Source organism: Onychomys torridus, chromosome 7 (assembly GCF_903995425.1).
Source record: "Onychomys torridus chromosome 7, mOncTor1.1, whole genome shotgun sequence".
In the NCBI taxonomy this organism is placed as follows: domain Eukaryota; kingdom Metazoa; phylum Chordata; class Mammalia; order Rodentia; family Cricetidae; genus Onychomys; species Onychomys torridus.
The window spans coordinates 106343729-106370403 of NC_050449.1; the positions used below are offsets into that span (position 1 = coordinate 106343729).

Genomic DNA, 26675 nt, shown 5'->3' on the forward strand with positions numbered 1-26675 from the left:
CGAACCGAGGGCCTTGCACTTGCTAGGCAAGTGCTCTACCACTGAGCTAAAACCCCAAACCTCACCTACTTTTTGTGTCTCTGTTTCTTTCAGGCAGCACAGTCAGTGCTGATTTCTTTATTTGAACTCAATACCCCAGAGTTCACAATGTTACTAGGAGCTTTACCAAAAACTTTCCAAGATGGTGCTACTAAACTTCTTCACAACCACCTTCGAAACACTGGCAATGGGACCCAGGTATTTCTCACTCACAATAGGTGGCTGTTGTGTACTTTTATGATTGGTTTAACAATGATTGCTTTGTTTTGCATTAAGTTGACTTAATTAATTTTACTATATGATTTTTACATCTGCATTTGGCAATATTTTTTGAGCAAGATTAAATATTGCCTTGGGAAGAGTAGAGTCCCTTGAAGTATCCTGTTTATATTATAATTTGTATCCATTGGGGTAGTAGTTAGCAGTGGTCAACTTGGAAGGAGAGACACATGTGAGCAGAGTGTGTCTGAGGGGTGCCAGCTTTGGAGAACTTTAGGACATGCATGCCCTTTGCCCTTCAGATGAACCAGTTCATGTTTGAGCACCAACAAGGGTGATTCATCCTAAGTCAACTAGTAAGTCTGAAGAGAATCACACTAAAGGATTTCAGGCTTGTTGGTCTCTGAGGAAGAAAGTCTGACTAAGCGTTCATTCCAGTGAAATGTTTAGAAGTAGGTGTAATTTACGTAAAATGTCTAAAAGATTGAAGATTAAAAGAGGGATATTTGATAACAAGGAGAATGCGGATGTACTTGATGCCAGGCTTAAGGGGAAGAGTTTCATGGTTGAAAGTGATGGAGGAATTTTAAATGTGGCAAGACATTTCATAGCCCAGTTGTACATAATTCAGGGACCTAGAATGCTGGACTGTGATGGTCACCAAAGACTGATGTGACATGGAGTCCAGCTTGTCCTGCGCGGTGAAGATAACAGATGCAGACCCTGGAGGAAGCATGCAAAGCAAAAGCAAGCTTTCTTAAAGAGAATTACAGAGAAGGGAGAAGAACTCCTGAGAGACAGAAAGGTTTCCAAGAGAAGAAAAAAGATATCACACTTGCTCATCTAGGCTTTTATAGGGCTTTGACAGAGAATGGACAAATCCAAACGGCTGGAGTAGCTGCCATGAAAGTGGTTAGTTCCCTGAGATATTGTAGACCAGTAAGGGAGCACCCACATAGCATTTGCATGTCCCCTAGCCCAACCAGAAAGATGATCGTGCACTGTATACACTGCCCATCAATGAAATGTGGTTGAAGCCCCTCTCTGTCCACCTCTGACCGCAGATTTACTATTGAACTTGACTGTCTTCTAGGCATTAGTCACTTGCCGGATGTTGCTACCCTCTGACCTTGCAGGTGTCTCAATCAATAATTCTATTGAACTCTTTGTTCCTCATGGTTCCTAAATGCAGTTAACTCTTTATCTTCCAAATGGTCTGGGTTCTCCTTCCTGAAAGAGGTGGAGGCCTTCTTAGAAGCTCTCTTTACTTAGTCTATTAGAATTAGCTGCATTAGAAGCACAGATACAGGAAAGGACAATAGTGTCTTGCACGTGTTCCTCAAGGGCTAGAGGTGGGGAAGCAGCCTGCAGTCACTGTCCCAGAGCCCTGACCCAACCCTTAGCTGCTTAGCTGTTGGGAGGCCTGCTCGTTCTCTGTTCAAGTGTGTGCTCTTTTCCTCTACTGCCGACAGTGCACCAGCTCCTGTGGCCTGGGTTTCTCTGGGAGTAATGTCTTGTGAGCCAGTCCCTTATCTTCTTAAATGGAGAGACAGTTAATTGAAGGAAAAAGACAGATTAATAGCATGACCAGATTTTACTTTCTTAGTGTCTTTGTGAAAATCATGTCTAAAAGACTCAGAAGGAGTGCATGAGCTGGCTGTTTGGAACCTTGGGCTTACACAGGGACACTTTGCGCAGCCTGGAAGGAGGGGACTGGACCTGCCTGTACTGAATCCAAGTTTAAATGAATCCCCAGGGGTGTCTTGGCCCTGGAGGAGATGGGAATGGAGGGGAGGGGATGGGGGGAAGGTGGGGGTGGGGACGGGAGGGGGGAGGACAGGGGAACCCATGGCTGATGTGTAAAATTAAAACACAAATATAATTTTTTTAAAAAGGGGGGGAAAGACTCAGAAGGAATTAAAACGAACTATCAATGAAGTAGGAAGGATTAATTAGCTAAGAACAGAAAGCTGATTTAAAATTTTTTAATATGAGGCAGAGGCAAACAAGTTTTTGTGAGTTTAAGACCAGCCTGATCTATATATTGAGTTCCAGACCAGCTAGGGCTACTTAAAGAGACCCTGTCTCAAAAAAAAAAAAAAAAAAAAAATTAGGATCATGTTAAATCCTTAATAGAAAAAAAAAATGTTAATAATGTTTGAGAGACAAGCAGGTTAAAAACAAATGGGCATGGTGATGCACACCTGTAATCCAGCACTTGCAAGATGGAGACAGAAGGCTTGGAAGTTCAAGGTCATCCTTGGGCATATAGTAAGTTCAAGGCTTGTCAAGGGTACATGAAACTCTCTCAAAGTGGGGGTGGGGGGCATAATAGAGAGGAGGGTGGGTAAGGAGGTGAGGGAGAAGGCTAAAGAGGTAGGTTTCTGAATCTGAGACACATATTCTCCCAGCAACCAAACATAAGTTAAGTGCATGGATATTTAGAATGCTGACAGAGATGGCACAAATGTTCTCTCTCATGACTGCGCCTCTTCCCTAAGGACCTTTTAGTTGCATTTTCCTGTAGTAAAACTCCTCTTTTCTTCCACCATCAGAGTTCCATGGGAAGTCCTTTGACAAGACCAGCACCTCGATCACCAGCCAACTGGTCCAGTCCTCTTACTTCTCCCACTAACACATCACAGACTACATTGTCTCCAAGGTGAGATGACTGTTTTAGTTCATGTTCTGTGTTACCAGTTTCCATTCTTAGAAAGGCAGAGTAACTGTCATCCCAGTAGACTTTATTTGACTTGGAATGTCTTAGAAACTGAGCAGATTCAAACAACTTTGATTGTATATAAAATCTAACCCTTTAAATGATGATATATAGGATGAAAAGGTATTCTTTTCTTAAAGAGCATAGTTATATTTCTCAAACTGTAAATTATACCTGTCTTTTCTATTACACTACTTAGTATAAATGGCAGTATCAGTTATGGTATTAGATAGAGTACTGATGAATCACTTCTGAAAGGTCAGGAGACACTTGAGCTTATAGACAAAGCATAAAGAGAGAATAATGAGGAAGAGTTAAATATATCATGAATACATTTATGTATACTTCTAAGAAAATATGTGACTGAGATATTGCTTCTTAATACAAAATAAGATAGGTAAAATTTTCACACACAGTTCAAGCATGGGTCTGTTTGAGATTCAATTCTCCTTTTCTCTTTTTTTAATTGGATGTGTGTGAGTGCAGGTGCACATGGGCCAAGGGATGCATAAAAGGTCAGGAGACTGTTTTCTTCAGGTGTTTGTTTTCTTCTTCCCTTGTGGGTTCTAGGCAGTCAGTGCAGATGACCAGGCTTGCTCAGCAAGCACCTTCACCCAACAGACCATCTCGCCAGTCCCCAGTTAAATCCTTTATTCATTAGTTGGTAGCCACCAAGCCCTTTTGCTGGCCTTTTGTAAAATGATTCCTAAAGTATTTCTTATTAGAATTACTGGCCTGCATTTTGTTATTGGTCATAGATCATGGCTTGCTTTATCAAATTATCCATTAAAATTACAGGGTGCTACATCAGAGTTTAAGAAAGAAAATGTATTGAAACTTATCACCTAACCTATGTGTTATACATTTGTGACAATTTTGCTGGGTAAATTCAAGCCTTAGTTGAATTATAGTTTGATTATAGAATTCATGCCATTAACATTTATGTTCAGTGTTCAAAATTCAGTCTGCAGAGATGACTCGGGAGATAATTGCTGTTAGGGAAAAAGCATGGCTGTCTGAGTTCAGTCCTTAGGTCACCTTGTAAAGTGAAGGGAGAGAACTGACCCCACAGAGTTTTCCTCTGACTTCCACATGCATGCTATGCTGCCCCACTCCCACCCAACACATAACTATAATACTTTTTTTTTTATTTCAAAATCTTCCCTGCCTCTTTTCTTTTACCTTTATCTTTGTTGTTGTTTATTTCCCAAGGCATATTTTGCCAAATCATAGGCAGGAACTATAAGTAGGTGAAATATAAGTTCCCTTTTTCTCTACCAAAGACTGCTCTCAGATACTAGAATGCATGGCTACTCACGCTGGCCTCCAGCTGGCCATGTGACAGAGGATGGCTGTGGACCCCTCATCCTTCAGCCTCCACTTTTTGAGTGCTAAGAATACTGGCGTTCACCAGCAACTATGTTTGTTTCTTCTTAAACTAGTGCTGTTACTGTTTGTTGTTTACAAGGACTGGGAAGCTTTCTATGAAGGGCCAAATGGCCAATATTTTAGGCTTTGGAGCCAAGTAGTCTGTGACCTTTATTCAGCTCCGTTGCTGTGCTCCTAAAACAGTCACAGTCTCAACATACACACTGGCTGTGCTCCAGTAAAATAGTATTTATACATACTAAAACTCGAATTTTGTGTAGTGTTCACATGGGTTTTTTGTTTGTTTGGTTTTGGTTTTGGTTTTTTGTTTGTTTGTTTGTTAGGTTGGTTGGTTGGTTGGTTTGGTTTGTTTTTTTTTGTTTTTTTTTTTTTGTTTTTTTTTTTTTTTTTTTTGGTTTTTTGAGACAGGGTTTCTCTGTGTAGCTTTGCGCCTTTCCTGGAACTCACTTGGTAGCCCAGGCTGGCCTCGAACTCACAGGGATCCTCCTGGCTCTGCCTCCCGAGTGCTGGGATTAAAGGCATGTGCCACCACCACCTGGCTAGCGTTCACATGTTATAAAAACATTTATTTAAAGTGTAAGCTGTGTTGATAAGATGTCTTAGTGGGTAAAAGTTCATGCTGCAAAATATCTAATAAGCTTGGTTTCCAGGATCCACATGTGGAAGGAAAGAATCAGTTTCCAGAAGTTGTTACTTGACCTGCACACACATGCAAATTAAATGTAATTTTAAGACCAGAAATGGTAGCCCACGCTTTTAACCCCAGCACTCAGGAGGCAGATGTAGGAAGATCTCTGTGAGGTCAGTGTTCGCCGGCCCTAGTGATACTTTCCTACAATTTCAGAACTCTGGAGGTGAAGGCAGGAGACTCTTGAGTTTGAGGCCTAGGTTGGCTCCAGAGTGAGTTCTAGCCAAGTTTGGGTAACAGAGTTTGTTTTTATGTCAAAAATAGATGATTATTATCTTCATAAATATCCTATACAATATCCTCAAATGTGTTTACTTCAACAGGGTCAGGTTTAGACCAGGCTGGCCTTCAACCTGCTATGTAGTAGAGGATGCCCTGAACCCCTGCCTGACCCTCCTTCTTCCACTCCCCAGGTGCTGGTATTACAGGTGTATACCACTACATCCAACCTGTTCATATTTTAAAAATATGACTGAAAATTAGTAGCCAGCTGTGGTAGCTTACACCTCTAATTCCAGCACTTTGAGGAACATTGCAGTGTGTTCAAGACTAGCCTGAGCCACAAAGTGAGACCCTCAAAACAAATAAACAAACAAACAGACAATTGGAGATTGGAGAGATGCTCTGTAGTTAAGAGCACTTTGTGACAGAGAGCCTGGGTTTGGAGCCCAGCACCCACTTGATAGCTCACAGCTATCTGTTAACTCCATTTCTAGGGAGTCTGATGCCTTCTGCTGACCTCCAAGGGTTCTGCACACACATGGAACACATGTATACATGTAGGCAGAACACTCTTGCACATAGATTTGAAAATCAAATCAAACAAAAAATAAAGTAAGTAAAAATTAGTACCATCTTTTTTGCAGTGCATTTGATTACGACACAGAAAACATGAACTCTGAAGACATTTACAGCTCCCTTAGAGGTGTCACTGAGGCCATCCAGAATTTCAGCTTCAGAAGCCAGGAAGATATGAGTGAACCACTGAAGAGGGACCCTAAAAAAGAGGATGGTGATACAGTAAGTGTTTGCATGTTTGTACCATCATTACCACCATCCTAACATACCAAATCCCTCCCATGTGAGTGTTCTTACGTTGCCCAGGCTGCTTTGGTTTCCATCAAGGACTGTGGCGGGGGGGGGGGGGGGGGGGGGGGGGGGGGGGGGGGGGGGGGGCTGTTGTTGTTATTGTTGTTTTGTTTGTTAATTTTCACATATAATTTTTAGGAGCTAGTTACTCTTCAAGCATTTACTGAATAAGTATCATCCTCCCACATTTTAGGGAATTTAGCAAATTTTAGGTATTAGCACTGTAAGACAGAGGTTCTTCCTGTAGTTCTCTTTAGGTTTCTAAGTAGAGATGTTTATTGTAGAGTTTTGGGTTAGATTGTACCATAGAGGAAGGTGAATGTATACCTTAGACTGTGGGGTCAGGAAACGGAGGCCTCTGTCAAATGACATTTGTACTGAGCCTTAAAGCCACAAAAGGTAGAAAAGAATTCTATAAACTGATTAGGCATGTATCTTTAGCTGGCATGGAGAAACTGTTGATAATCTCAGTGTATATGTTACTTGGTTGAGTCATTGACAAAAATAACATCATTGGAGGCAACATTTGTGATGGCTTATTTGCCTCTCAGCTGCGGTTTCTTTACATCTTTATTTAAGCTTTTCCACTTGGAATATATATTGTAACCCATACTGTTTCTCATTAATTTCTTTTTAAATTATTGTTACCTTTGTTTGTTTTTTAGCCTACTATTTTTATTTTAAGTGTATATACCTGTGCACCATGTTATGCAGAGACAAGAAGTGGTTGTCAGATCCCCCTGGAGCAGGAGTCACAAATAGTTGTAAACCACCATGGGTCCTGGGAACTGAACTAGGGTCCTCTTAACCACTGAGCCATCTCTCTATGCCTTTAACTTTTTTTTTCAATAAAGATTAACTTACTCATTTATTTATGTGTATGAGTATTTTGCCTGTAAGTATGTGAACCATATGCATGCATTCTTGATTTCCACAGAGACCAGAAAAGGCATCTGTTCCCCTGAAACTAATGTTAGATGGTTGTGAGCTGCTATGTGGTTATAGGGAACCAAACTTGGGTCCTCTACAAGAGTAGCAAGTATTCTTACCCACTGAGCCGTCTCTCCAGTCCTATTGCTACTGTTCTTAAATAGCCCCTTAAACAGTAGGGAAACATCTGTGTTTTTAAGACTAGTTTTATTCGTATATTTGTGTGAGTATATGCCCAGGTGGGTACCTGCAGAGGGCATTGAATCTCCTGGAACTAGTGTAGGGGCTAAGAACTGAACTCAAGTCCTCTGGAAGAGCAAGAAACACTCTTAACTGCCAAGGCATCTCTCCAGCCCCCAAGAAGCATCTTTTTATTTTATGAAGTAACTCGCTGTGCCTTTCTCTTCCTGTCAATAGATGTGTGGCCCTGGAATGTCAGATCCACGAGCAGGAGGTGATGCCACTGACTCCAGCCAGACAGCTCTTGATAATAAAGCATCTTTGCTCCATTCAGGGCCAGTTCACTCCTCTTCACGCTCTCGTGACTATAATCCATATAACTATTCAGATAGCATCAGTCCCTTCAACAAGTCTGCCCTCAAGGAAGCCATGTTTGATGATGACGCTGACCAGTTTCCTGACGGTATGTTACGGGTGACAATGCTAGCACTTGCATTAGAGGACTGATGAGCAGTGGGATGGTGGCCATATTTGCTCTTTTCTTGTGACTCTATGAAATGTAAGGAAATGGGGAATGAGGATGTGTACTTGTTACGTGTCGCTGGGTCAGATTGCCTGACTAAGAGAACACACACTTCATGACTATAGTGAGAGCACAGCTCACATTGCATCCGTGTCAGAAGTGAGCGGGTCCTGATGCGAGCTCACTTTCTCCTTTAATTCAGTCTGGAACTCCAGCCTGCGGATGGCGCTTCCCACATTCGGGGCAGATCATCCCTCTTTGTCTAAACATCTCTGGACCCAAATATATGTGTCCATGTTGATTCAAAATTGACAAAATATATTCTTCTAACCTGTAGGTATTTGTTTATACTATTTTGGTAGTTTTTTTATGTTTAGAGTGAGAACCTGGGTGGTCAACATGACCTCACTGTCAAAAATCAAGATAACTCTAACATCCTCCCAGGAACAACTCAACCAGTTATAGCATATGAATTTAGTTTATTTCCAGACAAACTTGTATACTAGAATGACAAACATCTTCTCGTGAAATAACCCATTCTTTATAATAATACTTTGAGTATGAAATCATCTCTTATTAATAAAGGTTTGTTTCAGGGCCTGTTATAAGATTATTTATGTTCACATGAAGTTAGGTAAAATTAGCTTCAGTCTAAAGGTCTATGGGTTATTAATCTGTGTAGCCTGATGGGTAGTCACTACTCTCTTCAGTAAGTGCCCTTGTCAACTCTGGAAGGGGGTAGTTGTGGCTGTACACTCTGCCCTTCTGATCACAGTAAGCAGCAAAGCACAGCCAAGATACATGAAAAGCAACAATAAAGTACAGAATACTGTGTTTCCTTGTTGGTAAGAAATTAATTTTTTAAAGACTTACTTATATTTTTATGTGCATTGGTGTTTTGCGTGCATGTTTGTCTGTGAGGGTGCTGGATCCCCTGGAACTGGAGTTACAGACAGTTGTGAGCTGCCATGTGGTTGCTGGGAATTGAACTTGGATCCTCTGGAAGAACAGCCAGTGTTCTTTTTTTGTTGTTTGTTTTCTTTTTTGCTTTTTCAAGACAGGGTTTCTGTTTGTAGCCCTGGCTGTCCTGGAACTCACTCTGTACACCAGGCTGGCCTCAAACCCAGAGATTTGCCGCCTCTGCCTCCTGAGTACTGGGAATAAAGGCGTGCGCCACCACTGCTCACAGCGGCCAGTATTCTTAGCCATTGAGCTATCTTGTTAGCCCAGACTTTTTATTCCTTAGAATCCATGTTACTGTCTTTCAGTGTTTCCAGTACAGGGCTAGAGAATGCTAAGAGTGCTTCCTGCCCCTTCAGAGGACCTGAGTTCAGTTCCCAGCACCCACGTGGTGCTCACAGCCATTCCTAACTCCAGTTCCGGGGGTTTGATACCCTCTTCTGATCTTTAACAGGACCAGGCGTGCATGTGGTGCATTTGCACACACACAGGCAAAATCTCCAGACACATGGAATAAAATTGAAAAAAGGTTCCAGTGCTATTTGACTTTCTGTGGTAAACTTGAAATTCCTCTCAGTGCCAGACATAAATAAGGCTTAGTCGGTAAGGCATTTGCCACCAAGTCTGACAGCCTAAATTCAATCCTTGGAACCCACATGATAGAAGGAGAGATCCTTCTCCTGCAAGTTGTCCTCTGGCCTCCATCCATATGCTATGGTGCACATGCACACAAAAAATATTTTTTAAAAACTGAACCAGGCATAGTGATGCACGCCTATGAAGACCCTATCTCTAAATAAATAAATAACTATTTAAAAGAGAGCAAAGACAAATTCACTCTTTGGTAAGACTGGAGACACAGTTCTACTGTGAAGAATACTTGATGCTCTTGCTGAGGACCCAAGTATGGTTCCCAGTACGTAGATCAGGCAGCTCACAATTGCCTGTAACTCCAGCTCTCGGGGAATATAATGCCTTCTTCTGACCTCTGAAGGCATTTGCACATATGTGGCATACACACACAGAGACATACACACATGTACATAAATTAAAACCATAACTAAAACCCAGCTCCTCTTTGATAACAATTGGTGGACAGCCAGAACTTCATAGTGAGACCCTGTCTTGATATGGATGGATGGATGGGTGGGTGGGTGGGTGGGTGGGTGAGTAGGTGGGTGGATGGATGAGTGGGTGGGTTGGAGGGTGGGTAGATAATAAAAATTAAGAATAAAACCTTTATTTTGCTCATTTTCAAGAAAAAAAAACATATTTCAGGACAAAGAAAATAGCTCTAATTGATAAAGTTACTCTCTGCTGAAAAATTCTGGTCCATGAAAGGAATGACATGATTAGATAGTGATCATTTTTTGTTGTTTCTGTTTTTGTTTTTTGAGACAAGGTTTCTCTGTAGCTTTGGGGCCTGTCCTGGTACTCGAGCTCTGTTGATTAGACTGGCTTCGAACTCACAGAGATCTTCCTGTCTCTGCCTCTGCCTCCTGAGTGCTGGGACTAAAGGCATGTGCCACCACCGCCCAATGATAATGAACATTTTTAACTCCTTAAAATAATTGTTTCAACAGCAGTCAGTGGGTCAGCCCACTGCTGAAATATTGCTGGAGAAGTTCCCCGTGGTCAGGTTGTAACTACCTAAATCACTGAAAGTGGATTGTCCAGCGCACAGAGCCTCCTGCAGGAGGATGGGGAGGCGGAGTGCTGCACTCTTGCTGAGGTCTGGTGACAGACACCTGGGGCTTCCTTACACACTGGTTGCAGCTGTGTTTCACAGTGTTCTAAAGTTGTCCTCTCTACACCTGAGAGTCAGCCTGTAAGATTACAAGATTAATACTCCTCCTTTGACAGATCTTTCCTTAGACCATTCTGACCTAGTTGCAGAGCTGTTGAAGGAGCTGTCTAACCATAATGAACGCATAGAAGAAAGGAAAACTGCCCTCTATGAACTCATGAAGCTAACCCAGGAAGAGTCTTTCAGTGTTTGGGATGAACACTTCAAAACAATATTACTGTTATTGCTTGAGACTCTTGGGGATAAAGAGGTAAATCGCAGGATATGTATATAAATGATATTCTGTACTGTCTGAGTATTTATGTGTTTATTCTTATTTGGCTTTGTGGGTAACAGACTAGGAATCACATCCAGGGCCTTTCCACCCCTTGCTTGTTGTTTAGCTTCCTGTTGATCAGCTAGTACACATTGGAACTTGACAAAATGACTGTTCTGCTGCTGTTTTCTGCATGTAATTTTTACTCTAAAGTGTTGGGTTGGTTTTTTTTTTTGTTTTTTTTTAAACAGATTTTTGTTTCTAAAATTTTTAAGAAGTTTCCAGTAGTTAAAAGAAGATACATAGCTGGGCGGTGGTGGCACGCCTGTAATCCCAGCACTCGGGAGGCAGAGGCAGGTGGATCTCTGTAAGTTTGAGGCCAGCCTGGACTACAAAGTGAGTTCCAAGACAGCCTCCAAAGCTACAGAGAAACCCTGTCTCGAAAAAAAAACAACAATAACAACAAAAAAGATACATGTAGCTGATTCCCACAGAAAAGTAAAGATTACTTGTACATATTTAAATATGTTTTCAGAGCTGGGCAATGGTGACACCAGCCTGTAATCCCAGCACTTAGGAGGCAGAGGCAGGTGTATCCCTGTGAGTTCAAGGACAACCAGGGCTACACAGTGGGGGAGGGGAGAAATGTTTTCAGTTGTAAAAATTCCTTTCATAGTCAAAATGTTATTTATTTCAAAGTAATAAAGCTGGGCACTTGGAAGACTAAGTTAGAAGAATCACTGCAAGTTCAAGAACAGCTTGGGCAACAGGGTGAGACCCTGTTTGAAACCAAGTACCAAGCAATTGTTTGCAGGTCTTCCTTGAAGAGCCTGTACTTTTCTGAATTTTAGCTTAAAAAGCACAGCTTGTTCTTTTCCTTCTATCTCTTTTGTGGTTATTAGCTAAAAGCCTAAGCCTGTTTCCCCTGACACTTGACCTTGAAGATGCCCTCTGCCCTGTGTGCAGCTACTGCCGACCCCGTGTCTCACAAGTCAGGGGTCAACAGCTTCCAGAAATTTCAACTTTTCTGTCTTGTTTTTTTCTCACAAACTCTGGTAATATAGTCTTAAGCCTGGAAAGACTAAAATCAGTTTTAAAAATCTGTGTATGGGGCTGAAGAAGTGGCTAAGGAGCTAAGAGTGCTTAATGCTCTTGAAGAGGACCTATGTTGAATGCCAAACTCCTGATATTGGGCAGCTCACAACCACCTGTAACTCCAGTTCCAGGAGATCCCATGCTTCTGGCCTCTGAAGGCACCTGCACTCTTATACACAGACATAGACCCCTAATTAAATATCAAATGTAGATGTAGTAGCAAATGCCTATAATCTCTACATTCTGGAGGTGAAAACAGCAGGATTACAATTTTGGGGCCAGCCTGGGCTACATTGCCACCTTGAGCCCAGCCTATCTCCCAAATACAACAGAAGTAAGAGTGATCAGTTTTCAACTAGAGATGACAAATTGTGTACTACATGCTTTATACAGTATTCCTCCTCCCAACCTTAAAATACTTATAGCAGTTGAAATGTGCAAAGATTTTGTTCTGTCCAAAATATTAAAACCACTTAAATGTTCCTTCTTAGCCAACAATCAGGGCTTTGGCATTAAAAGTTTTAAAAGAAATCTTAAGGCATCAACCAGCAAGATTCAAAAACTATGCCGAGTTGACTGTCATGAAAACATTGGAGGCACATAAAGATCCTCATAAAGAGGTGAGTGACCAGCAACTTCAGTTACTGTTGTATTACCAGAACTATGTCTTATAAACCTGTAAGAACTTCCCAGAAAGTACTCTGGCTTGGTGGATGAGGGCTTAATATTATTTATTGTGTATATGTGCATGCTGTATGTGTGAGCATATGGTCAGTTCCTTTCTTCCACCTTTATGTGTCTTCTGGGAATTGAACTCAGGTTGCCAGGCTTGTATGGCAGGCATCTCTACCCACTGAACCATCTTCTTGTGTACTTCCTCACACTTAGTCTTATATTGGACCTTGGTTTTGACTGAAACTCACTATGTGGTCCAACTGGCCTTGAACTCTGAACACCGCCTTGCCTCAATCTTCTAAGTACTGGGATTGCAGATGTGAGCTAACATTTCAAGCTAACAGTGCCCTTCTTAAATCATTTCCTTCATAAATACTTGATTTTTGATAGAATGCTTGACTAAAATGTAAGCATAGAGCTGGGCACATAAGTCAGTCAGTAGAGTACTTATTGCAAAAGGATGGAAATCTGAGTTCAGTCCCCAAACCTGCAGAAACAAAGCTGGGTGTGCTGGTGTGAGTCCAATTCTAGGACAGGACAATGGAGATAAGCAGATCACCAGAGCTTGCTGACCAGCCAACCTAGCTGAATTGGCAGATCTCATGCTAATGAGAGACCCTTTCTGCAGAAACAACTTGGGGGCTCCCAAGGCTTATGATAGGGGTTTGACTCACTTGGTGGAAGGAAAGAACCAGCTCCTGCAAGTTGTCCTCTGACTTCCATATACGCCCAGGCATACACACATTTATACACATGCACACAGAACACTATCATTTCAATTTTTATTTTTGAATAGGATAGGTGGCTTCTGAGGAATGACACCCAGCTCTGGCCTTCACACACACAAATGTGATCATATGCTCTGTCACTTGTATATATCACTTGGTATACATGGACACCAAGACCATTCCTGTAAAGTAGGTCCTCTATGATCCATCCAGTTTCACTTTTTCCATTTTGCTCTTTGTTTTCTAATTAGAGTTCACCAGCCTGCATTCCACTTAGCAATAAGAATTTGCTGTTTACTTAACAAGTGAGGATAACAGATTGTCATTTTTAAGTGTCAATCACTTACAGGACCTTTGTCTCTGTTACAGGTTTATTCTGTAAGCTTTTTTTTTTTAATATTATATATACAATGTTCTATCTACATGTATTCCTGCTTATCAGAAGAGGGCACCAGATCTCATTATTAGATGGTTTGAGCCACCATGAGGTTGCTGGGAATTGAACTCAGTGCTCTTAACCTCTGAGCCATCTCTCCAGCCCCCACAAACAGCCTTCTTAAGAGTCATGTAAATCTCTTTCCTTACTTCGTGTTCATGATATTCTCTCTCCCTACAAACCACAGTGGGGTCTGTTCATCATTAGTATCTTACATTCAAGGAGTGTTTGTATCATCATGACATGAAATAAAGCAAACTAAATAAATTCTTAAAGTCATGAAACTACTTTTGCCAACAGTAGAGGAACTGGGAAGAAGGAGAATGACAGATGGAGCCCAGTGTCAGCAGGTCCTGGCAGTTGCTAGTCTGTTCTTACGTCCATTCTTGTATCCATCTGTTTACTGCAATATTTTCAATGCATATCTAAAGTACCAAGTCAAATTAAATGCTTGATGAAATTCATACTTAGAATTTACTGTTTGTTTGTTTTTCCTGGCTGGCTTTGCCTTTTGTTTTTAGGTGGTGAGGTCTGCTGAGGAAGCTGCCTCGGTGTTGGCTACTTCAATTAGTCCAGAGCAGTGCATCAAAGTGCTTTGTCCAATCATACAAACTGCCGACTACCCAATTAATCTGGCTGCAATCAAAATGCAAACAAAAGTGATAGAGAGAGTCTCCAAGGACACCCTTAACATGCTCTTACCAGAGATCATGCCGGGTCTAATACAGGTAAGCTGCAAACTGTGGAGGAGTCCTTCAGGATGCACGTGTGCTTTGGTTATTTCACACTGTTTTCAAGCAACACTAGTGGCACAGTCAAGACTGCCATGGCCAAGACAAAGATTTGCATTGGGGGAATAGGTAGGTGGGGTTTAGGTGTGGTACCCAATATGTAACCTAAAAGGTACTACTCATCAATCTCTATAGTACATGATCTGGTGCTGTAAAATCCATCTGTAGTGTTACATAACCGTCACTAATGTCCATTGCTAGACCATCCCAATCATTCTAGACTAGCATTTTGTACAAAGCAATAAAATCTATTTCTCATAACTTCCCTCCCAGTCCCCAGTAATCTCTATTCTATTGTCTCTGAACTTAACTATTGTAGATTTTTCATATATGCGAAAAACATAAATATTTGTCCTCTTATTTAATGTTTTGTGGGTTCGTTCATAATGTCAGAATTTCATTCCATCATTTAGGAATTTACATTTGTTTATCCATCCGTTCATTGCTGAATATTTGGGTTCTGCATTTTTTTTCCTGCTTTTGATTACGATAACTATTGCAGTACTTGTGTACATCTAGAAGCAGAAATCTGTTGCCACATCTATCTGGAAAGTGGTGATACTGGTGAATATTCATAGATGCATTTTGGCTATGACTTTTTCTGTCCACCCATACATATAAACATTTTAGCAAAAGTGGGCTTATATTTTGCAATATGCCACATACTGTAAGACTTTGTCAATATTCTACAATGTAGTTTTAGTGGCTGAACAATATTTCACATAGTATGTATATTGAGCTCTTTTTAAAGAGAATGAATAATTCATTCCTTTGCATGTACAGTAGTTTATTTGTGACTTTGCCCTGAACTTTATTATCCACTGTGTTTGTGCAGGGCTATATATGCTTTGGTAATAAGCATAGCATGTACATAATGTATATACTTCATATGTTATGAATGCTGAATTAATGTTTCCTGGATGAAGCCTTAGGATATGCAAGTATGATCCAGGAGCTCCTGTGGCTCCAGGTTCCCATGTTTGATTCTGGTCTTGTGAGACAGGGTTTTACTCTGTAACTCCAGGCTGGCCTCACACCTGTGGCAGTCTTCCTACCAGACTCCCAGGTGCTGGGATTACAGGCTTGTACCAGCATGTGCAGCCTAAATTCTGAAGTTTGATGCAAAGCCTTATGACACATGGTGATTACTGAGTACCTATAGCTGAGTTTTCCTGGTCCTGCCTGGCCCACAGTCAGGACAGATATCTCACCCGCCAGTCCCGCAGCTACGTAGACCCAACTGAGTAAACACACAGACTTACATTGCTTACAAACTGTATGGTCACAGCAGGCTTCTTGTTATGTAGTTCTTATGTCTTAAATTAACCCATATCTATTGTTAGTTATTTAGGCGCTCTTACCCAGCAAGGAACACATCCCAAACATGACAAATCCACAGAAGAGCTGTTTATTAATAGAGGATAGAGGTGGCAGGCCTGTGTGAAGCACACACGTGGGTGAGAGAGAGGAGAGAGAGAAGAGAAGAGAGGCCTGTGCAACATGGCGCCGGCTTTTTAAAGAGTGAGCCGCGCATGCGTACAGGACCGCATGTGGCTACTCCACGCCGTGCCTGCGCTTTATGCAACCATGTAAAGCCACGGAGTCCTAGCCACACGAGATGTTCTGACCTGGAAATGGCTATTTTGAACCAGAAATAACTAGGCAGTCTGCCGGGAAAGCCCAACCTTGTGGACATGTTGTGATTTCCTATCATCTATTAGTCTCTAAGTTGCCACATGGCTTGTGGCTTACCGGTACCTTACATCTTGCTTTCCATGGCGGCGGCGGCAGTGGCTCTCTGCCTCAGCCTTCCACTTCCCAGAATTCTCTTCTCTGCTTGTCCCGCCTATACTTCCTACCTGGCTACTGGCTAATCAGTGTTTTATTTTTAACCAATCAGAGCAACACATTTGACATACAGAACATCCCACAGCAGAACCTGTCAGAAAAGCACAGGAACTGTAATGAATTGAAATTACAGTTTGTTTGTTTGTTATAAATGTTTAAAATTAGAGTATATAAATATTAAGACCAGAACAAAGAGCAGCAAGAAGCAATAGTAGTATATAGTATTTGACTATCTGTACATGTTCACCAAAAATACCATCTCCCTGAGCAGCTAAGATTGCATATTGAATGTGAGTGGAAATGGACAGACGTGGTGCTATATGACTTTAAGTCCCAGCACTTGGGAGGTAGAAGTAGGTCCATCTCTATGAGTTCCAGACCAGCCAAGAAAACTGAAAAGACAGCCATAGAATGGAGAAAAGTTTTGCTAGTTAGTGTCTGATAAGAGCCAGAATATATGTAAAGTCATATTCTAACTTAATAACAAAAAAATGTTTTTAAATAGGCAAAGGACTTGTATAGGCATTTCACCAAATAAGATACACAAGTAAAATAGCCAGTGAACCAGTGGAAAAAGCTAGTTCTCATTAGCTCTTAATGGAAACATACATCAAAAACATAATGCAGGGGAAGGTAGCTGGAGAGATGGCTCAGATGCTCTCTCCCACTCTTTAAAATACATATTTTTAATTATTTTTATGTATGTAGGTATTTTGCCTGCATGTACATTTGTGCACCACATGCATGCTAACGTTTGTGGATGTCAGAAGAGGTCATCAGATCCTCTGAACCTAGTGTTCTAGATGGTTCTGAGCTACTATATGAATACCAAAAATTGAGCCCAGGTCCTCTGGAAGAACAGCCAGTGCTCTTACCCACTAAGCCGTCTCTCTTTCCTCTCTTGAAGAGGACCCAAATTCAGTTCTCAGCTCCTGTCAGTTACAACCACTTGTAACTCAAGCTGCAGGAGGAGCCAGTCTTCTCTTCTGGCCTCACCAGGAACTGCATTCATGTACACAAACTCCCACTTGGACACACAGATAACCACATAATGAAAAATAAAAGTAAATTAAGCACACACACACACACACACACACACACACACACACACACACACACACACACAAAGGCTGGTAAAATAACTCAACAGGTGAAGACATAAGCCAGAGGACCTGAGTTCCATTCTCAGAACCATGTAAAAGTAGAAGGAGAGATCCTCTGTGTTTACCCAAGAGGAGTGAAAGGAGAAGTGACACCATAAACACTCGCTAATGAGTGAGTGCACATCACAGTACACCATACAGTAGAGCTGTACCTGTGGGAAAGGAGGAGATGCTGGAACCTGCTGCAGCCTGCTGGCAGCGGGAGGAAGGAGATCCAGAAGCCCTCCAGGACTGCTCTTCCATCGACGTCCCAGAGATAGCAACCAGAGATCGTGTTTTGCGAGGAGCTGTGGGCCCCCCTTTTTTTTTTAATGTGTTGGATGTTTTGGTTGCATGTATGTGTGTGCACCACATGGATGCAGTTAGAGTATCAAATCTCCTAGAATCAGAATTGCAAACAGTGGAGATCCACTAGGCTGGTGCTGGGAATCAAACCCAAATCCTCTGGGAGGACAGCTATTCCTCTTAATCCATCTCCCCAGTGGATCAGGAGTTCAAGGCCCCTCTTCAGTTACATAGTGAGTTTGAGGCCAGCCTGGTCTACAGAGCAAGTTCCAGGGCAGTCAGGGCTACACAGAGAAACCCTGTCTTAAAAAACAAACAACAAAAAGAAGAGGAAAAAAAACCAAAAAAACAGAGCTGGAGAGATTGTTCAGTTGCTGGAGAGATAGACAATGGATATTGCTCATCAAGAGGACTCAAAGCCTTCTGGAACTCCAGCTCCAATGAATCTGACACCTCAGTCCTCCACACCACTGTAGCTGGAGACGCCTCATTCCCGCCATACTGCTGGTCAAACTCGCAAGCCAGGAACCCGCCAACTTGAGAAAGACAACTAGGAAGCTGTTTTTAGCTCCATTTTGAATTGATTATTAAATATTCTCAGGTTTAAGGTGGAAAATCGAGCTGTTGGGTGCCATTTGTAGCTGGAGACCTTCTCTCCAGGCCCCACCAAGCCCTGTCAGTCCTACAACCCACTTATAAAATAAACACACAGACACTTATATTATTTAAACTGCTTGGCCATTAGCTCAGGTCTACCATTGTCTAGCTCTTACTCTTATATTCAGCCCGTTTCTATTAATCTGTACTTTGCCACGTGGCTCGTGGCTTACCATTTCGATTGTCATGGCAGCAGCTGGCCAGTCACTCCGCCCTAGCCTTCACTTCCCAGAATTCTCTTCTCTGCTTGTCCCGCCTATACTTCCTGCCTGGCTACTGGCCAATCAGTGTTTTATTTTAACCAATCAGAGCAACACATTTGACATACTTGAACATCCCACAGCACACTACCATCATCCCACACACACCATACAATATGCATGATATGCCAAGTTAGGTATATTTGTGTGGGTGAGGCAGCCCTGGATTTTTTCAGTGCTCCTAACTGCTGTCATAGGTGCTCATATATGGGCAGGAAATGGAGATGACAAAGTGAATTGGAGACAGATTGCCAAGGCCTTAAGACAGGGGATTTGAGGTTTAAGGTTACTGTTACACAGCAGCAGGAAGCTAATACAAACCAGATTAAGCTGGTCTCAGAGATAGACCTCCTGAGTACAACTCTGATGTCATACCTCTTTAGCGCCTTCACAGGTTTCCACAGTCAGAATGAACCCCTATCTCATGTAACTCCCCAGCTGGTCCGGCCTACCTCATCCTCCTACTTAATATGTTTCTGTTTCAGTTTTTGAAACAAGATCTTACTTTATATCTCTGGTTGACCTAGATCTCACTGTGTATATCAGGCTGGCCAACAATTCAAATATGCCTGCTTCAGCCTCCCAAGTCCTGGGATTAAAGTCATACACCACTATACTTGCCCTCCTATTTTGTGTGTTCTCCTTTAATGAATGAATTTATTCATACATAGAAAGTGCTAGGTTGTTTATGAAATCATGTACTTCTGTCTGCTTCATTCAGCCCTCCTTCCCTTTTGTCCTTTTTCTTTTTTGAGATTTTATTAGTTTTTGTTTTATGTGTATGAATGTTTGCCTGTATTATGTCTGTGTACCAGGCTTGCAATTTCTGAAGAGCCCTAAAGAGGGCGTTGGATTCTCTGGAACTGGAGTTACAGATGTCTGTGAGCTGCTATGTGGTTGGTCCTTTGCCAGTACTCTTAACAGCTGAGCCAACCCTCTAGTTCCTTGTCCTTATTTTTTGAGATTGAATTTTAGATAGCCCAGACTGGCCATGAATTTGCTGTATATCATAGTGTGACCTTGACATTGTGATCTTCCTGTCTTTACCTCCTCTCCTGAATGCCGAGATTAGAATCAAGTGCCACCACACCTGTTTTTTGCAGTGTTGGGGATCAAACCCAAGGCCTTGTGTGACCTAGGCAAGCACACTACCAACTAAGCTCCATCCCTACTCACACCACCCACTCTGTTGTCCCAACTAGCTCCCTCCTCCTTTATCTTTCACTTGTTTTCTTTGCAAAGTATTTTCTGAGTATTATTTCCTACCCAGCTCTCTCCTGACCTGACCTGACCATAGCATTCAGTAACTCTTCTGGAAGGTCAGTTCCATCTCAGTGGACACTGAGCATTGTTAACCTCACCTGTCCTGGTGACATAGCAGCCCTTCAGTGTTTGGATGTCAGATATAGTAGCATCTGAGTGTTACTTGTAATTAGAAAAGTCTGCAGAGGAAGAGGTGGTAGGAAGAATTAAACTTGGAGCATTTAGGCTTGAGTTTGCAGTTCAGTGGTAGAGTATATTTCCCCATCATACTCAAAGCCCTGGGTTCATTCACAGCATAGAAATGAAGCCTAAATTTGCAGTACTAGAGAGTGATAAAATTAGGATTGTGCTAAATGGAAAAAAAATGTATAATTCTACAAAGATGGTAAAACTGAATAATTAGGTCTTTTATGAATTTTTTCAGAAGGATATTGTATGATGGTTGTTTTGCAGTAATTTCAGAAAGATAATATGACTCTAGTAGGAATGGACTTCTTACTTGGTAAAGTGTTCATATATATTCAGATAATTGATTTAGTACTTATGAATAGGATTTCTATGGACTATCCATTATAAGAGAAGTCCATGATTTAGGATTTATTTGAGAAGGTTATTTAAAGAGGAGACATACGTGACACATTCTAGACCTGGCTTCTAGGAAGGCCTTGACTGCCAAACCACAGCATCTGATGGTGAGATCTCACTGCTTCAGAGCTGCATGCTCTAAGGGGGCTCTGGAGATGTTGCACAGTGGATTGGGAAAGGGGCAGGTGCAGACTGCAGCTTCTAAAGAAAGAACGTGGTCAGAACACTGGCAGCTGGTAGAATGTGAGGGGGGTAGAGAGGAAAGCCAGCCTACAGGGTGAAAGTTGGCTCAGGTGAGAACTCACGTTTGAGTCTCTTCTGTCCTTCAAGGTGGCCTTCTTAAACTGTCAGAGATACTACCATGACCTCTCTTCCCTAGGGTTACGATAACTCAGAAAGCAGTGTCCGGAAAGCTTGCGTCTTCTGCCTGGTAGCTGTTCATGCGGTGATTGGTGATGAACTAAAGCCACATCTCAGTCAACTCACTGGCAGTAAAGTAAGTAGTGCGGAGGCTCCCAGGTAGCAGCATGATGTGGTGAATTTGCTGCTCAGCTTTTAGTAAGTAGTTCTCTGAGCTTTCACTTTGCCCTTATTCCTCCAACTGCCTTCAGCTCTTTCTGCAGCTAAGGTCTGTGCTGTAGTTTCTAACACCAACAGAGAGGTAGGATGATCAGGAGGCTGCTGTGGGGTTAATACCTGGAGTTCCTGGTCATTTGTAACAGCCAACAGACTCCCATTCCCACACTTACATCCTGACCTCCCTCCACAAGGTGGGGCCTGTTTGGTGGTGTTGGTTTATTTTTGCTCTTTGATTCTTTGGGGGCCCGCTGCCCAGCTCTCAAATAAATTCATGGAGACTTATTCTTACTTATGGATGCCCGGCCTTAGCTTGGTTTATTTCTATCCTGGCTACCTTTTACCTCAGGACTTTTACCTTTCTATATACCTTTCTTTACTTCTTACTCCATGGCTTGCTGTGTAGCTGGGTGGCTGGCCCCTGGAGTGACTCCTCCTCGCCTTCTCCTGTTCTCATTCCGTGCCCCCCCCTCTCTCTTTCTCTCTCTCTCTCTCTCTCTCTCTCTCTCTCTCTCTCTCTAAGATTTCTCCTATCTATTCTCTCTGCCTGCCAGCCCCACCTATCCTTTCTCCTGCATAGCTATTGGCCGTTCAGCTCTTTCTTAGACCATCAGGTGTTTTAGGCAGGCACAGTAACACAGCTTCACAGAGTTAAACACATACAACATAAAAGAATGAGCACATTTCTATATCATTAAACAAATGTTCCACAGCATAAACGAATATAACACATCTTCAACTAATATTCCATAAGTTTAGTTAAGAACAGATTATTGTAGTTGTTCACAAATTACCTTATATCTCCCAAAATGTGGAACACTTGAAATTTTTTTTAAATTTTGCTTGAAGATCTGATTAAGACACCCTTTGTGCTTGTGATCCTAGCATCCCAGAGGTGAGCAAGAATCACTTGTTCTGTCTGTTTGTCTTTAAGTTTCTTAATTTTTTTTTTTTCAGTTTTTCAAGACAGGGTTTCTCTGTGTAGCTTTGCACCTTTCCTGGATCTCTCTCTCTGTAGACCAGGCTGGCCTCGAACTCACAGAGATCCTCCTGGCTCTGCCTCCAAGTGCTGGAATCAAAGTTGTGCACCACCACCCCAAGCATGTTTCTCACTTATTTGTGGTGCTACTACCACACCTACAGCGGTGTGCCTACACAGTGAGAAGGAAAGAGGAGCCTCCTGTGAGAGGCAGAGCTGGGGGTTCTGAACCTGACTGGTCAGTAGATGCACAGTGGCAGCTGCAGAAGGGCTTCCTGCTGCAGCTGTCATGCTGCTGGTGTGGACCACAGCTGCCTCTGCCAGGGCCTTGCCGTTATCTCCTGTGGGGGAGGGCTGTCTCAAGGCCACCTGCCAAGAACTTTCCTGTTACTTAAACCTATTACCGTACCCACCACCAACACTGCCCTCGTCATGGTCCATAGTTTAATGATTGCTGGTCATTGTATTTCCAAGACTGATGAGATTTCCCACCACAACCATAATTACAGCAGCCAGAACTTCGTGGTAAGAACCATCGTGGTTTTCATATTGCTGCCCATCACTACCATGACCTCTCTTCCTGTAACGGACCACCCATAATGACACCATCACCTCTCCCATAACACCTGGGCTGCCACCGCCATCACTGTGGCTTCCTGTCCACTGAAATTCCCACCATGGCCTAAGTTACCTCTTACCTCCTGAGTACCCAGATCCACCTCCAGGACCTCTTCATGATCCAGCAGACCACTTCTTACTTAGGCCCTTTGCACTTAAAGTTTGTACCCATTAGTATTTTTTAGCATAATTTTAACCATGTGTCTCATGATCATAATTCAGAAAAGCAAATTCTCTCCTTTTCTCTTTTCTGTCCTAACTTTGTGGTTATCTTGCTGTACTTTTTCAAGGCACCCCTCCCTCAGTTATTTTCTCTGTCTGTCACACCACCCACATCTTCTAAACTGGCAAGTGGACACTAGGCTTTACAAATCCTCTCTTTGATTGCACGTTATGCCCATCAACCTTGTGTAGTTGCGTACACATTGCTGCCTCTACCTCTTAGCACAAGACTAAGTCACCATTTTAAAAAAAAAAAAGCCACGGAACTTTGACTTGCTATCTTAAACTAAAACTTCTGGTTCATCCTTAAGTCTTAAAGAATTAGACAAAGGTTATTTGTCTTATTGTATTAATATTACCAGAGCTTTGAAACTTGTTCTTATCTACAGGATGAGAATGAGATATAATTATGGTTTCATAATAGCTGAGTACAGCTAACTGGAGGCATTTACCTTCATTTAGAGTTTTCCCAAACCCCAACAATTGTCATTACTGTGAACAGATTTATATTTCAAGTTGCAAAAAGACAAAGTAAAAATAGACATAAGTGGTTCAGTTGTAAACAGCTTGCCTAACATGCTCAAAGCCCTGGGTTTAGACCCCAGCACCACATAAACTGAACACGATGGTGCACACCTGTAATCTAGATGGAAACAAGAGGGTCAGACGTTCAAGATCATCCTCAGGCACATATCAAATTGAGGACAGCGTGGTTATGAGAGACCCTGTCTCCAAATATATCTATCTTTAGATCGTGTGTGTGTGTGTGTGTGTGTGTGTGTGTGTGTGTGTGTGTGTGTGTGTGTTTTCTTATATTATTACAATTAAAGCAGTTTGTTCAAATGGTGTGTGTGGCTTTGATCCACAGATGAAGCTGCTGAATCTTTACATCAAACGTGCACAGACGGGCTCTGCAGGAGCTGATCCCACTCCTGATGTTTCTGGACAAAGTTAGTGCTGCAGGTGGAGCCTCCCAGGTCTCTGAACAGACAGCTGCCCTCCCTCCTCCAGGAAAGGAAACTCTCAAGTACAGCTTTTGGGACAAACAAAGCTACCGTTTCCCAGTTCTAGTTTTTTGTTTTGTTCCGTTTTGTATTTTCTGTAACAGAGGGTGTCCTCAGTGTGCATGTAACTTTACGATAATTATTCCAAATTCAGGAAAAGCAGTATTAACATCAGTTGATCAGTACAAAGTAATTTTTTAATCTACTTCACCATTTCACATGTTTGTACTTCTTTGTCTTCCCACTAACCTTTGCCAGTGTTATAATTGTATACATTTTTAAATGCTGGTTAAACAGGAATGCTTCAGGCTTTAAAAGTTTAACAGTCTAAACTGTTTTTTTGCTTTTATTCAACTGAAGAATATTTTTATTGCTACTTTGAGTTTTGTTCCGTATCATGTCCTATGCTAGAAATATTGACTATGATGTGAGACAAAGCAGGGCTACTTGGGACTCCAGCCAGACTCTGTTGATGTGGCGATGGTACATGTCATTAGCTGTGACTTCTTTGGGATGACCTCAAAGAGAAATGTCATAGAATCAGCCAGTTCTGTAAGACTGATAGTGTCTGTTGGTTCTTGATCTTGACACCTTTATTTAAAGCCGTGCCCCTTCTCTGACCCCGTAAGAAAGCTGCACCAAATCACCTGCCTGGGTTTCCATGGGAATAGTAAAATGGATGGTTTTGTTGCAGAGCTTTTTGGTTTATCTTTGTTGTGAATGATGCTTTTTGTTGTATTTATTAATATCAGATTCACTTACGAATAGACTTGATAATGGAAACAGATGAAAAAATCAAGTGCATGTGTGTCTTTGACTATCCTCTGTTTCTCAATTGATAAACTAATTATTGACATGGGAGTCAACCAGCACCTTTTTGTTGAATGATGGAACCTGGTTTCCTTTGACCATGAAATTGTCTTATGAAACACTGATCCTGATGAGAGAGAAGATGGTGCCGAGGCTCTTGTACAATGGGTTCCCATTTTCTACCTCTTCAGGGCTGACACTTTAACTGACCCGCTGCCTGTAGTGTCTTGGAAAACTTCTTTAAGGTGATATTTTGTTACTTTTTAACATTTTTTTAATCACCTCTGCTAAAGCTATTATTTTTATGTGCAGCCAACTTTCAAATGTTACCAGTTTGGGTAAAAGACCAAATTAGGTAATTTGGAACCAGGATATTATTTCTCATCTTGACCTTTTTTTCTCTTTCTTTTTTTTTTTTTTTTTTTTTTTTTTTTTTTAAATCCTAACATAAGGTGAATTTGACTGGAAAGCAAATGGCTGTTAGGGAAGCAGTTTGCTATTGTTACAGAGTTATCTATACTTTGTTCAGCTGAAAAAAATGTAGAAATGTATGTAAAGAACTTAAGCCGAGAGAACTGGACGGATGATTGGTTGTAGGCTCTTCCCTCCCCTTATTTTTGTTCTGTTCCAGCAGAAGAAAAAGATACTGCTCCATAGCCTCTCCTACCTGTAACACTTTTTGTTTTCTACTGTTAATGACATTGTGTATTTATAGTTCTACGCTTACTGTTGTGCATATACTGGCAATAAAACTGTACATAACATTACTTGAAAACCTTAACAGTGTAGCTCAGCTGTTTCTGTCTCACTGTTAACAAGAGGAGTGGGTTCTTCTATATACATGAAAGGTCTTGGACCTGTTATGGTCTCATGAAATTTATGTGTGCACGAGAGTTGCAAAGACCAAGAACAACCACCACAACCCAATATGTGTAAGTACAAAATCAAGTACATGTGTGTCTTATAGCTCAAACATTGAACTCTGCTCAGTAGTGTTTTGTATTCCGTGACCTTTAGTGTATTTCATAATCATCTTGAATCAGTATATTGATTTAATTACTGTTGACAACTGAGTAGAGCCGTTTAAGCTGAATAATAGCATTGAAAAATTAGATATAGCCCCTGGGTATAACAGTAAGCACTGAAGAAATGAATGAGCTGCATAAAAGAAAAGCATGGTTTATTGTTTCCAAATGAAAACTAACATACACTGGGAGTGGTGGCACACAACTTTGATCCCAGCACTTGGGAGGCAGAGGTAGTCCAGTCTCAAAGTTTGAGGCCGGCCTGGTCTACAGAGTGAGTTCCAGGAAAACCAGGACTACACAGACAAACCCTGTCTCAAAAGAAGAAAGGAAAGAAAGAAGAAATAAACATGAACATTGTATAATTTGGGGGTTGGATTTGGGTCTGTGGCAAAGCCCTTGCCTACTGTGCACAGAGCCACAACAAATAAATTGGGGGAAAAAACTTCCATAAGTTCAAGTTTACAAGAATAAGAAAATTATTGATATTCAGATCACTATATGCATAATACATTTACTTTGTTTATTTCAGAAATATACTTAGGTATCAGCTGTTAAAGATGGTCATACAGAGCTACTGTTTAGATGTCTCATAGTTAAGAGCAGGGTTCTCTAGAATCCATTAGGTAGGGTTTGCTAGAATAACAGAACTTATAGAATGAATCTCTCCTTATATATATAGAAAGGGGATTTATTAATCCAGCTAATCCAACAGTGGCTGCCTATGAATGGAAAATCCCAAGAATCCAGTACTTGCTCAGTCCACAAGGCTAGACATCTCAGCTGATCTTCAGTAGATGCTGGAATCCCGAAAAAGGAGGCTCTAAAGCTAGTGTAGGAATGGATGTGCTAGTGA

The 26675-nt window shown here is 41.7% G+C and overlaps 1 protein-coding gene across 34 annotated transcripts in view; it reads left to right on the top strand.

Annotated features, from left to right (window-relative positions):
* Clasp2 (cytoplasmic linker associated protein 2) overlaps window positions 1-25575 on the top strand; it is a 198664-nt gene extending 173089 nt beyond the window's left edge. For all 34 annotated transcript variants that reach the window (XM_036192030.1, XM_036192036.1, XM_036192031.1 and 31 more), the window contains 9 exons: window positions 94-237; window positions 2814-2920; window positions 5921-6074; window positions 7491-7716; window positions 10600-10793; window positions 12386-12514; window positions 14255-14461; window positions 20965-21081; window positions 23849-25575. In XM_036192030.1, coding sequence (XP_036047923.1) covers window positions 94-237; window positions 2814-2920; window positions 5921-6074; window positions 7491-7716; window positions 10600-10793; window positions 12386-12514; window positions 14255-14461; window positions 20965-21081; window positions 23849-23935 — 1365 coding nt within the window. In that variant the 3' untranslated portion in view covers window positions 23936-25575. The remainder of the gene's footprint in view (window positions 1-93; window positions 238-2813; window positions 2921-5920; window positions 6075-7490; window positions 7717-10599; window positions 10794-12385; window positions 12515-14254; window positions 14462-20964; window positions 21082-23848) is intronic.
* Window positions 25576-26675: the final 1100 nt, after the last annotated feature.